General features: G+C 58.4%; 1 protein-coding gene across 4 annotated transcripts; it reads left to right on the plus strand.

Annotated features, from left to right (window-relative positions):
* Positions 1-5,959: 5,959 nt before the first annotated feature.
* Positions 5,960-14,070, plus strand: PLPP2 (phospholipid phosphatase 2). 4 transcript variants are annotated; one of them, XM_059919058.1, is made up of 6 exons: positions 5,960-6,091; positions 9,008-9,159; positions 9,338-9,612; positions 13,172-13,229; positions 13,464-13,640; positions 13,894-14,070. In XM_059919058.1, the coding sequence occupies exons 1-6, from the start codon at positions 6,040-6,042 to the stop codon at positions 13,981-13,983; spliced, it is 804 nt and encodes a 267-aa protein (XP_059775041.1). In that variant the 5' UTR covers positions 5,960-6,039; the 3' UTR covers positions 13,984-14,070. The 4 variants fall into 4 exon arrangements, with proteins under 4 accessions (XP_059775041.1, XP_059775042.1, XP_059775045.1 ...); XM_059919059.1 differs by having other exon boundaries at positions 5,970-6,050; XM_059919062.1 differs by lacking the exon at positions 5,960-6,091 and adding an exon at positions 8,579-8,659.
* The last annotated feature ends 517 nt before the right edge of the window (positions 14,071-14,587 follow it).

Here is a 14,587-nt window from a genome sequence, read left to right on the forward strand (position 1 = left end):
GGGGCTTCCTGGCCGTCATGTGTCAGGTATTTCTGCTGCCCCTTCTGGACTCTGCTCCTGGGTCCCTGGTTACTCAGCAGACCCCTGTCGTCGTCCGCAGACTCTGCATGTGTCGTCCTGCCCTCCCTCTGTGTCTGGACCCGTCCTTGCTCCCTATCCCTCCTTCCACTGCTCCAGGCTGCCACCTGGCCCGTCCCACTGCGTCTGTGACGCACATGCTGTATATTTTGATTCTAGTATTTGCAGTTGTTTTTTTTCTATATTTTTGCTGAAATTCTCCAATTTTTTTCTTGTACGTTCTTTATCCTTTTTATAATAGTTACTTTAAACCTTTGGATAGTTCACCATCTGGGCTATTCCTGGACACACATCTCTTAACTGTTTTCCCATGGTATGGGTCACAGCGTCTCCCATTCCTGTGGTTGTTTTAAAGGAGTCTCTTGCTTAGTGTCGGCTCAGATCTTGCCAGTGCCCTGCCCGGCCTCCCTGTGGCCGTGGCTGCTGCTCTGCAGGCCTTCCTGGCCGTAACCGCGTTGGTGTCTGTCTGCCTCGGTTTTCAGAATGTTAGCGCCTGGCACAAGGCTACGGGAGTCCCGCTCGTGGCGCCGTCCAGGGATGCCCGTGGACGGGAGTGGGTTCAGGAGTCAAGTGTCAGCGTCACTGCGGTGTTTACTGCTTCTCTTCCTTCTGCTGCTTCTTACTGTCATGCCTGGGCACATGGCCCCTTGTGGTGACCGAGGCGGCCACCCTCAGTCTGTGGTCCCTGCGGAAGGTTGGGTGAGCCTTGTTTCTGGGTCTTGTACCCATAACCACACTAGTAACTCTGGCGGGGCAGGAGGGGTCTTCAGATTGGCTCGGCGGGGGCCACCTCCTCCCCTCACGTGGTCCGACAGGCCTCACAGGGAGGGGCCGGCGTTCCAGGGGGAGGAGTGACAGGAGCACAGAGCACGTGGGCAGGAAGGGTGGCAGCTGGGCCCACAGGAGTGGCGTCAGCAGTGGGGCCAGGGGGCAGTGTAGGGCCAGGCGAAGGAGGCTGTCCCTCTAGGCCCGGGGACTGGAAATCTGCTTGCAAGGTAGCAGGGGCCTCCGACGCTCCTGAGCTGGTGCAGAGTGACCGTCGCTTCCCTCAGGGGCATCATCTGCTGACCAGGAACCTTCCGTACTGTTGGTTATCGCTGGACGTCGTGTCCAAAGAGGCCCTGAAAGTGGAGCGGGAGGTGATGTGCTGTCCACCTCTGGTTCAGGGGTCTTGATGGTGAGCCAGACCCTGCCTGCCTGCAGGTCCACTCGTTTCCATCCCAGACCCGAGGGCAGAGTTGCCAGCTGCACCGCACCACACCCAGGTCCCCCGTTCCGTCCCCGGTGGTAGGGGACACCTGCACAGCCCCTGGGATGGGCTTCTTACAAAGTGAAGTGTCGTTGTACTTCTATTACTGTTTTCCAGGTTGTCCAGGGTTTTCTCCACTCTACACAGGGGCAGTAGAGCTCTTTTGTGACCTACATTCTAACCATACCGGGTGCTTGGTTTGAGGGGCCTTCCCAGGGGACATGCCAGGATTCCATGGCATGGAATCAGGTGACCCTGATTCCAGCCCCTCTGCTGAAGGAGCCTGGCATCAGCCAGGGCCACACTGGAGGCTGGACCCACAGGCAGCTCCCGGGGTTGGGAGGGGGACGGAGGAGGTGGCCACAAGCTGACAGCCCTGGGCTGGGGCCTCGGCCTCCCTGGCCCAGGACCCTGGGCTCTGGAGTGGGACTGGGCTGTCCAGACCCGACCCCACTGTTGAGCCAACCCTTCTGTCCCCACAGTTCTTGTTTTCCTGGTTTGTGGTTCTGGGATGGGGCTGCCAGATGAAATAGTGGACACCCAGTTAGATTTGAATCACAGGTAGACAGATATTTCAGTGTAAGTATATCCCATATCACATTTGGGACGCACTTATGGTAACAAGTGATTTGTCGCTTATCTGGGATTCAGATTTAATGGAGTCCTGTGCATGTCTTCGTTGAATCTGGCAGCCCTATTGCTGGGTTGCTATAAGGATATGGAACCTGGGCGCCTGGCACATCGGACACCCTGTGAATGTCCAGAGGTCGGGGCTGGGCTGTGGTTTTGTCCAGCAGAGGCCGCTCCCGTCCCACCGGTCTGGGGGCTGACTGGAGCCTGTAGCGCCTCCCTATCTCGGGGGTCCAGTGGGTGGGGCTTGGCCAAGCCAGCCCCTGGAGTAACCCTCCCCCCCGAAGCAGAATTGGAGGGTGGGCAGTGGTGCCTCCAGAGCTGGAGTGTGGAGGCGTCTGCGGGCGTCCGATGCCTGCTCACACAGCCCCCGCCCCCCGTAGTTGGAGCCGCAGCCCTTGCTCAGAGGAGACTTGGGATTGAGCTCCATGGTGATTACTTGGGAAGTGAACTCAGCCCCTGCTCCGGTGGGCTGTCCCTACTGGGCGACACACAGGACAGTGGTGGGGTCACGGAAAGGGGGTTCTTGGCCTCTGAGGTTTGGAGGACTCCCTGGCCCTCCTGTGCCGCCTGTGTCACTTTTCCTCATCAGTCATAACCTGCCTGAAGGACCCGGGCCTGTGGCTTTGCGGGCAGGGACGGAGGGGTGCGGTGGGAGCTTGACAGCATGCTCGATGGTGTGACCTGCCCAGTCTTCCCTCGTTTCTTGAGAAGTAGGTGGAGACCAGGTCTCGTGAAGACGGCTCTGTGACCGTCTCGCACGGCTGTGATCCTGCGAGAGTTTGGGCTCTGGCCCCTGGGCTGTTCGTTGCTCATGGGCTCACCCTCATTCAGAAGCAGTGACTGAGCGCCGGGTCTGTGCTGGCCTGCCTCCTGGGGCTCAAGCCTGGGGGTCGGCAGATACAGTCTGAGAGCACAGGAGGGGTGGGGAGGGGGCCGTGAGGTCGGGGTGGCCTGCACGAGGGGCGACGTCACTGGGACTGGGGCTTCCGGATGGGAACTCAGTGCTAAACTGGGAAGGTCACCCTGTCCCCGACTGGAAGGTAGTGCGCCCTTGAGGGGTGGCGGAGTCCTGGGAGCAACGCGGTTCTGGGATTCTGGGTGGATTGACGCTGGGTTCTGACGGAAGCCCACCTTAGGTGCCCACCTCCACCATTCTGTCTAGTGCTTCCTAGCGGGGCAGGCCACTGGTTAAGCACTTCACTATGACCCCAGGGCGGGTGCTGGCCTGTGCCCATCGTGCAGATGGAGAGACTGAGGCGCCGACTGCCCGCTTAGCCTTCCCTGCCTGGACGCACCCGGCACAGCCACCTGCGGCACAGCCTGGGCTCCAGGACCCTCGGCAGGGAGTGAGGCCCGTGTCAAGGAGCTGACTCCAGGGTGGCCTGAGCCCCGTGAGATGTGCAGAGAGAGGCGGGGCTGCAGGCTGCACTCAGTTGGCACCTACTGTGTGCCAGCACCTTTCTGCCCACGCCCAGCACCTCTTCCTTGAGACAAGCCTGGGCCCCTCAGGTGGGGTGAGGCAGCGGTGACCGCCAGGCACAATGGGAGGCCCAGTCTCCAGGAGACACAGGTGAGGCTCGGGCCCCAACTAGGGGCTCGGTTACATCATGCCACCGAGCCCGGCCCCCCCCCCCCCCCCGCCCCGGGGCGGGCCTTGCTGGTCCCAGGGGGATTCCCCAGCTAGCCGGAATTTTAACCCTGATCATAATCCTTGCTGCCCTCACCACATTTTGATCTTGAGCCCGTCCAGGTATTTTAAGGGCAGGGTGAGACAGGTCAGCAGGGAGGGGAGGGTGGCCACATCTGCTCCAGCCGCATGCTCTCCCTTCAGCCACTTGGTCTCCCAGCTCGTCAGGAACAGGCCATGCTCCATCCCACCCAGTCTCTGCCCGCGGGAGCCTCCCGTGTTCAACCCCACGGTCTCCACCCAGGTCGGGCCCCACCACACTCCTCTTTGGCTGGCCCCGCCCGGCACGCAGTAGGTGCTTAATAAAGAACCCCACATTTCATTGATGCCAGTATCATGTTGCACCTTCCCTACCTAAACTGAAAGTGTCACGACTACACAGAGAGGAGTAGTCACCCGATTGCCACAAGGCTAAAGTGAAAGAAGTGCCACGATAATGACGCCGGCTAACATTCGTGTAACTTGTATGCCAGGTACCTTCACACGTATAATTCCGTTGCGTGAATGAATGAACGGATGAATGAATGACAGGGCCCACCCCTCCCTGTGATTACAGCAGGAGGAGCCAGTGGACAGAGCCGGAGCCTTCCCAGTGCGGGGCCACGCTGGCAGGAGTCCAGGGCTGCTGGATCCCCCTGAGCCCGAAACTGCTCCCTGGCGACAGCCCCACCCCTGCTCAGACAGAGAAAAATCCTCCGGGCAAGTAATTTGATTCTTCTGGAAGCCTTGGAGAAAGTCTGGGGGTGAGGGAGGAAGCTGCATTTTTAGGATGTGCCTTCCCAACTCCTCAGGGTGTGCGGCTGGAAAGGAGGGTTGCTGGGATGTGCTTTCCGCACTGTCTCCGCCACGCCGCGGGCGGAAAATCCAGCTCCAGCAGCTTCCATGCAGAACCTTGTTATGTCCTGGGGGTGGGCTGACTTATTTTGAGTGTGTGTTGGGGGGGGGGCGGTGTCTGATGGCCTGCTTAGGGAAAGTTGTTCTGGGGTTCAGGGGCCTCGGCCCAGAGACACCCCCCTCAACCCCACCGTCTGGCCAATGGTGGAGGAGCCACAGATCAGCTGTGCATTGGCGCCCCCCACCCCACACCTTGGCTCTCTCCCAACCCCCACTCCCCCCACGGTGCAGGCGTCTGTTCATCCTCCCAGGAAGCAGGGTCGGGGACTCTGAGTTCACGTCTCAGCTGCTTGACCTTGGGCCGGGGGATGCCCCTCTCTGGAAGCGGCTTCCTTCATCTCTAAAATAAAGCCGGGAAACATCTTTCTGTTTTAAGATTGTTGGAGGGGGTGGGCCGGTGAACGTGGTTTGGGGGTGGGGCTGGGGCCAGGCTGCTTGGGTTCAAACCCCAGCCCTGCCTCTTGCCACTGTGTGACCTTGAGAGAGTGGCAGAACCTCCCTTGTGTCTCGCCAGGTCCAGGCAGGGCTCTCCAGGAGGTGGTGACACTCCCCAAGGCCTCTCATTTGGTTCCAGCCCCAAGGATCCCATGTGGGTGTGTGGACCTCCTTCGCCTCCCAGCTCAGGGCTGCCTCGGGACCAGGTGGGCGTGCAGGGCACAGACCCTAACCCTACCCTTCCTAGCGTGCGGGCAAGTTCCTACCGCCCGCACGATTTGCTCCCTGTAAAAGGGGGTAGGAGGTGTGCCACCCAGGAGCAGGGCCTGGCACAAACAGGGTGGGCGTTGAGGAACTTTCTTTCCAATGCCAGGGATGGAAGGGCTGCCAGGATTTTAAGCATCAGGAGGAAAGAAAAAAAAACCCTGCAGTTAAGCCGTGACACCCCCCATCTATTTGTAGGCACTTCCTGATTCAGACGTGTTCAGACAGGCACACAGGAGCTCAGTGCCCCAAAGAGGAAACCGAGGCGCAGCCTGCGGGAGCCCGAGCTCCGTCCTCCTCCACACCCCTTCCTGCTGGCCTGTCCGTTCACCCCTCACTCATTCCTTCGTTTGTCCGTTCCTTCTCCCGACCCCCGACTCAGCCGACCCAATCCGTGGGTGACCGGGGCGTGCGGCCAGACGCGGACGCTCCGGGGTGACCCCGGACTGGCTGTCCCTGAGCCTCAGCCTCCCGGCGGGGGGCGGGGGGAGTGCTGGGCGCCGACGACCCCCCCTTCCCCCCCGCAGCTCGGAGACCCGCAGCCCCTCCTGCCGCGGGTCTCGTACCGACACTGTTCCCCTGCCACCCCCGCGCTCTCCCCACGCCCCTCCTCCCCGCGCGCATCGGGCGGGGCGGGGGCAGAGTCCGCCCCCTCCCCTCGGAGGCTCCGCCCCGCCCTCCGCTCCCCTGTCCTGCCCGCCCCTCCCGGGTTGGGCCAGGCTCCCCGGCCATGTGATCCCGCGGCCCGGCTGGGACGCGACGGGACGCGCTGGGACGGGCGCCGGGGGTCGCGGGCGGCATGGAGCGGAGGTGGGTCTTCGTGCTGCTCGACGTGCTGTGCGTGCTGGTCGGTAAGAGCCGCGGGGACCCGGGTGTGTGTGGGAGGACCCTTTCCGAGGCGGGCCCATCCCCGGTCCCCGCAAAGTTTTGTAGGACGGGCTGGGGGCTGCAGCGGCGCTACCTCTCGGAGGCCCCCTGGAGGTGGGGGCAGCCGGGGGAGGACCCTCGGGCCGCGGATCGAGCAACGCGCCCCCGCCCCGCGTGCCCCGGCGCCCGCGCGCGCCCTCGCAGGCTTCAGTTTCCCCCGCGCATCCCCGGTCGGAGGGGGTCGGTGTCCCCCGCCCGCGGCAGCAGGAAGTCGCTGCCGGGGGCCGCTCATGCCTCCCCCTCCCGCCCTGCCCGGGGCGGTGATTCACGCGGGCGTCGGCTGGGCTCGGGCGGGCCGGGCGGGGGGCGCGGCCGCGGGTCGCCCCGGGAGGCCCTCCACCCCACACCTTGGGTCGGCTGGTCCAGTGGGCTCTGGGAGGGCGGAGCCCTGGCTGGGGGCGCACGGGCAGTGGTGGGATTCGAACCCGCGCCCCGTCGCCCTCCTCGCTCGGGCCCAGGAGAGCCGGGAGAAGGACTGGGCCGCAGGCTGTTGTGGAACTGGGGGCCTCGGCGTGGCGCGGGCCAAACCTGTCGGGCGGGTTTGCGGGCCAAGCTGGGGGCAGAGGCCCCCTCCCCGCCTCTCCTCCAGGGTCCCGGAAACAAAGGCTGTGTGTTTGCTCCGGGGCTGTGCGGACAATGGGCCCGGAATTCTACCCTCGGCGCAGGGAGGGGCCCCTCCAGCCTAAACTGCCCTACCCCCAGTCTGGCTCCTGCTCCTCCGCTGGGGACCGGGGGGTCTGCCCTGACTGCTGGCAGAGGCCAGGCTCTCCTCCCATGTCTTAGAAGAGACCCCTTTTGGGATGCGCCAGGTGGCAACTGGAGGTCCCCAGGTGGTGTCTGCCAACCCTGGGCATCGTTTCCTGAGCACTTATTTATTTAAACATTTGTGTGGCACTGACTTGTATGCCAGGCACTAAGCAGCATGCAAATAATTAAACCTTTTTCTCCAATCAGCCTATGAGGGAGTGCTGTTATGCTCCCCAGTTTCCACCCAGAGATGTTCAGGTGCCCGCTGGAGGTCACACAGCAGCGGGGGAGAGGGGTTGGAGCTTAGATTAGGTTGGGTGCAGCTGCCATGTGCCAGGTGCTGGGGGCCCGGGCAGAGCCAGCTCCCAGTCTAGAAGCTTCAGGACACGAACAGTTCAGTCTTAGATGGTGACAGGGGCCCTGGGGAAAACACCAGGGGTTGACACCAGGGCAGGGAGGCTCTGTTGGTGTCTGCTGTGGGGACATCTGAGCTGGCGCGGCCCAGGCACAGGGAGACTCCATTCCTGTGCTCTGAGCTCTGCGCCCTGAATCCCGGGAGAGCCCAGCTCCAGTTCTGATCGGGGGTGCCCGAATCTCCAAGGGGGAGGGCTGGGGCTTGGGGACAGGAGGTGGGGGGCTGACTTGATGCCCGGGCCCCCATGGGAGCCCCTGCCCTGCTCAGGCCATGGGGTTTCTCAGCCTCTCCTCTTAGGCCTCCACCCTGGCCAGAGAGGTCTTTTGGAAACATGCTCCCTCCCTCTGCTGCAACCCTCCTGAGACCCCTGCCCCCCCCCCCCCCGCAGAGCCCCTCTCCCCAGCACTCTGCTCTCCAGGCTCAGGCCCATCTCTGGCCTTGGCACTGGCCACCCCTCTGGGGGATGTTCTTCCCCAGGTCTCCCCTGTACTTCTTCCTTTAAGGCACCTTCCCTGTGTGGCCTCCCCGACACCCTACTGAAGGCTGCAGCCACCTCCCTGATTCCGGTCATCGTGTGCCTATTATTTTTATTCCCAGCTGCTCTCAGCTCCATGAGGCAGATCTCTGTGTTCTTCACCGAGTCTTTCCCTATATCAGCACCATCACACGGTGGTCCCGGAGGCTCTTGAATTTGGCCTTTGGAAGGAGGAGTTGGCCCTGCCCTCCCCCTGCTCCGGTCGTCAGGCCCCAGCAGAGCCACACCCTTTTCCACGTGTCACCTGCCCTGCCAAGGCCAAAGGGCACCCTGCCTGGGTTTGTCTCTGTGCACCCACCCTGGGGAGCAGGGAGCCCTGTGCCCCAGCCGCCCTTGGTCACCCTTGGCTGGCGGGGCCTCTGGACTCCGGGGCTGCGGCCGTGCCAGGCAGGGCCCGGTCATGACTTGTGGCTCCTGAAAGTAACTTTGGACTGAGCTCCCGGGGCCTGGGCCGGGCCTGTCGGGTCACCGTGTGGCCGGTTCAGGGACAATGTGTGGATGAGGTGTGTTCCTGATCTCTCTGGCCGGCCTGTTAAACACTGGACTCGGCCAGGCCCCAGCAGGCTCCAGGGACTCAGCCTTGAACACGACAGGTGCGCCCCCCGCGCCGCCCCCCCCCCCCAACCCCAGGTGCTCACAGAGCGCTGTGTGTAGCCGGGGAAATCATTCGAGTATCACACGGTGATTGCACAGTTGCACACAGGCAAGAACCATGAAGAATGGAAGTTTCCTGCTGTGAGAGGGCTCCCAGAAGCACGGAAAGGAGTTAGAGATGTTCTGGGCCGCGAGGAGGACGTGAGCAGAGGCCCTGCCTGCTGGCTTCGTGCAAAGGGCAGAGAGGAGGCTGGAGGGAAGCGAGGTGGGGAGGGGGTGGGCGACCTTGAGGGGGTGGACACTGGGCCTGGGCAGGACGTTGGTGTTTATCTGATGACGACGGGGAATCACAAGGGGGTTTAATGGGGCAGTGACCTCCCATTTGCTGTGACAAAAGCTTCTCCTGGCTCTCGGGTGGGCTCGGAGGTGAGGAGACCCGGAGGGAGGCTGAGGCAGGCGTCCAAGCGCTCGGTGCCGGCGCAGGCCCGTCTGTGTGGCCCTGGGGCTCAGAGAACCTCGTGGCTACCGGCTTCCTCTCCCCAACCCCAGCCTTTCTGCCTTCCGCCATCCTGATGCTCGTGAACACCCCGTACAAGCGAGGATTCTACTGCGGAGATGACTCCATCCGGTACCCCTACCGTCCAGACACCATCACCCATGGGCTCATGGCCGGGGTCATCATCACCGCCACCGTCATCCTTGTAAGGCAGGAGGGGCGTGGAGGGCGGGGGCTGGGGCGTTAGCAGGTCGAGTCCTGCCCGGGGTGGTGTCTGTGGGGAAGAGGGCCCCCTTGGAGTTCCCAGCTCCCCAGTGACCACAGGGAGGCCACGCACCCTGACCCCTTTCAGCGGCCCTGAAGTCCCCGGCTGTTCCCCGCAGGTGTCGGCCGGGGAGGCCTACCTGGTGTACACAGACCGCCTCTACTCCCGCTCCGACTTCAACAACTACCTGGCCGCCCTCTACAAGGTGCTGGGGACGTTCCTGTTCGGGGGTGCAGTGAGCCAGTCGCTGACAGACCTGGCCAAGTACATGGCCGGCCGGCTGCGGCCCAACTTCCTGGCCGTGTGTGACCCGGACTGGAGCCGCGTCAACTGCTCCGTGTACGTGCAGGTGGAGGTGTGCAGGGGAAGCCCTGCTGACGTCACCGAGTCCAGGTGGGTACTGCGGGGGGCCCGGGCTTCAGACACCCCACCCGGGGAGGAGAGTGGGGGCTGGAGAAGGGCCCTCGGGAGCTGGATATTGAGGGACGAGTTGTCAGCTATAGAAGGTGCAGAGGCTCCACGCTGGGCAGGAGCAAGGCCTGCAGGTGCCCGTGGGCCTGTGTCCGGCAGGCAGGGGGGTGAGGTGGCGCCGGGGGTGTCGGGCCCTGGAGCAGAGCAGGAGGGGTCAGGAGTGACCCACCTCCCCTCAATTTCAGGCCCCACCCTCACGCTTCTGCTCTGTCCTCTCACCGTCTCTACTGGGAAACTTTTCATTTAATTGATGTCCTTATTTTCCTTCTTTAAAAATTAGATAAAAATTCACAAAGCATACAATTCACCAATTTAACCATCTTAATGGGTACAATTTGTTGGTTTTTAGTACATTCCCCGTGTTGTGCATCCATCCCTGCTATCTTATTCCAGAATATTCTCATCACACAAAAAAAGTCCATGTCCATGAGCTATCGCCCCCTCCCCAGCCCCTGACAACCACTAACCCACTCTCTGTCTCTGTGGATTTGCCTGTTCCGGATGTTTCACATCAGCGGAATCACACACTGTGGCCTTTTGGGTCTGGATTCTGCAGTGTTTCCAAGTTCACCCACGTCGTAGCTTCTGTCAGTTTTTGCCTCATGTGTTTTGGGCTCTGTTGTTAGGTGCTTATATCTTTGTAACTGTTATCGATATACCTTCTTTTTTTTTTTTTTTTTTTTAAACATTTTTTTTCAATTATTAATTAATTTATTTATGGCTGTGTTGGGTCTTCGTTTCTGTGCTAGGGCTTTCTCTAGTTGTGGCAAGCAGGGTCCACTCTTCATCGCGGTGCGCGGGCCTCTCACTATCGCGGCCTCTCCTGCTACGGAGCACAGGCTCCAGACGCGCAGGCTCAGCAATTGTGGCCCACGGGACCAGCCGCTCCGCGGCATGTGGGATCTTCCCAGACCAGGGCTCGAACCCGTGTCCCCTGCATTGGCAGGCAGACTCTCAACCACTGCGCCACCAGGGAAGCCCCAATATACCTTCTTGATGGATTGATCCTTTTCTCACTATATAATGTTCTTTGTCTTGTTATTTGTTTTCTGTATATTGTATCTTTTTCGTTTGTATTTCAATTTCTCCATTACTGCCTTTTCTGTTAATAGGTATTTACTCTGCAAAATATTTGCAGCTATGTAGTTCCACCCCCACCCCTTACGAGGTTATTGTCACAAATTATATCTTTATACATTGTGTGCTCATCAACATAGATTTATAATTACTGTTTTATGCTGTTTTTAAAAAATTGAGCTATATTTGCCATATAACATTATGTTAGTTTCAGGTGTACAACATAATAATGAGATGTTTGTATTTATTGTGGAATGATCCAGTAAGTCTAGTTATGTGCAGTTTTTTCTTTTTTTAATCATGTAGGGAAAAGCAGGACTATAAACCAAAATACATTAACACTGCTGTTTATGTTTTGTAATTACTTTTACTGGTGACTTTTACGGTTTTTTTGTGGATTTGAGTTACTGTCTAGTATCCTTCATTCCTCCATGAAAGACTCCCTTTAGTATTTCTTGTAGAGCTTGTAGGTGTATGAGCTATGAATTTTCTTGGTTCTTGTTGGTCTGGGAATGTCTAAATTTCTCCTTTATTTTTATAGGATCATTTTGCCAGATGTAGAATTCATGATTCACAGGGGTTTTTATCCTTTCAGTACTTTGAATATGTCATCCTTCTGGCCTCCATAGTTTCTGATAAGAAATTAGCTACTAATCTTACTGAAGATTCCTCGTACACAATGAATCCCTTCTCTTGCTGCTTTCAAGATTTTCTCCTTGACTGTCTTTTGGTAGCCTGATTATACTGTGTCTCTTTGTGGCTCTCTTCGAGTTTATCCTCTTTGAAGTTCATTGAGCTTTTTGGATGTGTAGATTGATGTTTTTCATTTGATGAAAATATTCTTCAACGATTCTTTCTGCTGCTTTCTCTCTTCTCCTTTTGAGACTCTTATTTGTATATATGTTGGTACATTTGATGGTGTCCCACAAGACTCTGCGGTTCATTCATTTTTCTTCATTCTTTTTTTTTTGTTCCTTAGACCAAAAGTCTCGATTGACCTATCTCCATGTTCACACACGCTTCTGCCTGCTCAGATTTTTTCTGCCTGGTGATTTATTTCAGATACTATAGTTTTGAACTCCACAATTTCTATTTGTTTCCTTTTTATAACTTCTGTTTCTTTTTGGTGTTCTCTATTAGGTGAGACATCATTCTCACAGTTCCTTTAGCTCTCTGAACGTATTTTAAATGGCAGATTAAAGGTCTTTATCTAGTGAGTCTAACATCTGGGCTTCCTCAGGGACAGCTTCTAGTAATAGATTTTTTTCCCCCGGCTATTTCCCGCATTTTTTCATGCATGCCGTATAATTTTGTTGTTGTTGTTGAAAACTGGGCATTTTAAATGTTATAATTTAGCAACTCTGGAAATCAGATTCTACTCTCCCCAGGGCTTGTTTCTGCTGTTTGTTGTAGTTGTTGGTTGTTTGCTTAGTGAGTGTTGTGAACTAATTTTGTAGAGTCTGAGTGGCCGTGAAGTTCTGCTGTTAGCTGAGAGATCAGCTAGCGATTGGACAGATATGTCCTTAAATACCTGGAACCGGGGGAAAAAAACTTCCATTTTACAGACGGGCTTTGTGTGCTATGTTGGGGCATGTCAGTTGACAACTCTGCCTTAACCTTTACTTCTTGCTTGGTCAGCCAGAGGTGAGAGCTTAGGGCCTTCTCAGGTCTTTCCTGAGCCCTGAGGCCCAGCCCTGGCCTCTGGAATCCCAGCCCTTATTCTCCAGAGCTTCTCATTCCCTGGCCTTTCCTCCCAAGCTTTTTGGTTAGTCTGTTTGCTGCAACTGCTATCTGTTGCCCCAGGCAGTGGTGACCATTACATTTGCTGTAAATATTTACGACCAGTGATCCAGGGAGCCATCAGACAGGACCGGACAATCTCAGTTCTTTGTAAGTGAGCTCTGTTCTCCCTCCGCGGCCACCACCAATCTGATTCTTACCGTTGTTGTCAGTTTTTTAGTTGCTTTTATGGGGTGGGGGGATGGACCTTTGGAGTCTCTTAATCTGCCATCTTTTCTCTTGTCCGTTGATGTCCTTTGTTAAAACTTGAAATTATATAAAAAGAAAATGTGAGCCTTGTATCAGTGACCACAGGTGGAAAATAGTCTTGAAAAGAAACACGGTGAAAGTGAAACTGCTGGCTGGACACAGTTGTCTGCCCTCAGTTCTGTGTTCAGGGCCTGCAGCATCTTTGTGGTGAGGCCTTAAAGACCGCGAGACCCTATCGCATTGTCACAGAAATGGAAAGGGAAGAACTGATGGTGTCCAACAGTGGCCGTGTTTCTACGTGAAATCTTCCCAGACTCTGGAAGGCATGGCAGGATGGGACCGGGGCCGGGGGTGTTTGACGGCAGAGGTGCTGAGTGTGGGCCCTCCCGAAACCTGCCGCGCTCTCCTTTCTCAGATTATCCTTCTACTCTGGACACGCCTCCTTTGGAATGTACTGCATGATGTTCTTGGTGGTGAGTTTGTTTCTCTGTGACGTGCTTGTTGTGGAGCCGAGGCCAAGGCCCTTCCCTGGGCCTCAGTAAAGCGGGGTGGGTGGAGGTGGTGGTGGATGGGCTTCTGGTTTGTTGATAAAAACTGGAGGCCCTGGGCCTACAGGTTCCAGGCTCTTGGCCTCAGTGTCACTGTCTGTGCGTCCGGCGGGGGTGGATTGGCAGGCTCCCATGCTGACGGCTGCTCTTGGCCCCCAGCTCTACGTGCAGGCCCGGCTGTGCTGGAAGTGGGCACGGCTGCTGCGGCCCACCGTGCAGTTTTTCCTGGTGGCCTTTGCCCTTTACGTGGGCTACACCCGTGTGTCTGACCACAAACACCACTGGAGTGATGTTCTCGTTGGCCTCCTGCAGGGGGCGCTGGTGGCCGGCCTCACTGTGAGCTCCCGGGCCCCGACCCCCTGCCCTGACCAGAGACCCCCCACTCTGGGGCCCTCCTGCCCTCTCTCTGCCTCTCCAGGACCCTAGCCCTCTCCTCCCATCTTTCCCCTAAGATCCCACCTCTGCCGTCCTCACTGCCCCCGCCACCGTGCCCCTCAGCTCCTGGGCTCCACTGCCCCTCCCTGCCCTGTGCCGCCCCATCCTGTCCTGTCCCCGCCCAGTCAGCTCCTGCCCTCCTCTCCTCTGCTAGGTCCGCTACGTCTCCGACTTCTTCAAAGCCCGGCCCCCGCGGCACTGCCTGGAGGAGGAGGAGCTGGAGCGGAAGTCCAGCCATCACTGACACTGGCCCTGGGCGAGGCTGGCTGCAGCCACTGCGGGTCCCCTCCTCCTGAGACCCTCAGGTCTCCTCCTCCTGGGGCCGCAGCCGCGTCCAGCTGGGGCTCGGGCTGTGGGCAGCGAGCGTGTCCATGGTCCTGGCAGGTCCCTAACCCAGGATGGCGGTTAAGGCCCTGCACAGGCCCCAGGCTGGATCCTGGCGTGGGTTCCACTAACCCCACCTCCATGCACTGGGCCAGGGGTCTGGGGGTACCTGGGGCAGCCCTAGCGTGTGGAGGGGGACTCTTCCTCAGAACCCCTGTCTTTTGTTGGGTATGGGAAGGGACCGAGAGATCCCAGTGGATGCCGTTTTTGTGAAATGTGACGTCTACGTGGATTTTTAGTAAAATAGGGCGTTTGCTTGACAGATGTTATCAGCACCTCTTCCTTATGGCTGTTCTGAGGACTCTCTTCCTACAGCAGAGGGGGAGACCCTCTCCGGCTGGGGGCTCAGCTGAGCGAACCAGCCATGCGTGCGTTGCTGCTCTGGTCACGTGGGCAGGAGGGGTGCAGGAGAAAGGCCGAATGCCCGTTCCACTCTCCTGTGGCACTCAGGTTGGGGGTCAGGC

The sequence above is a fragment of the Balaenoptera ricei genome, chromosome 3 (assembly GCF_028023285.1).
Source record: "Balaenoptera ricei isolate mBalRic1 chromosome 3, mBalRic1.hap2, whole genome shotgun sequence".
In the NCBI taxonomy this organism is placed as follows: Eukaryota; Metazoa; Chordata; class Mammalia; order Artiodactyla; family Balaenopteridae; genus Balaenoptera; species Balaenoptera ricei.

Coding starts and splice junctions, on each gene's coding strand:
- PLPP2 (XM_059919058.1), top strand. CDS start 6,040: ATGGAGCGGAGGTGGGTCTTCGTGCTGCTCGACGTGCTGTGCGTGCTG. Junction 9,613..13,171: donor GCTGACGTCACCGAGTCCAG/GTGGGTACTGCG, acceptor CTCCTTTCTCAG/ATTATCCTTCTACTCTGGAC. Junction 13,230..13,463: donor ACTGCATGATGTTCTTGGTG/GTGAGTTTGTTT, acceptor CTTGGCCCCCAG/CTCTACGTGCAGGCCCGGCT.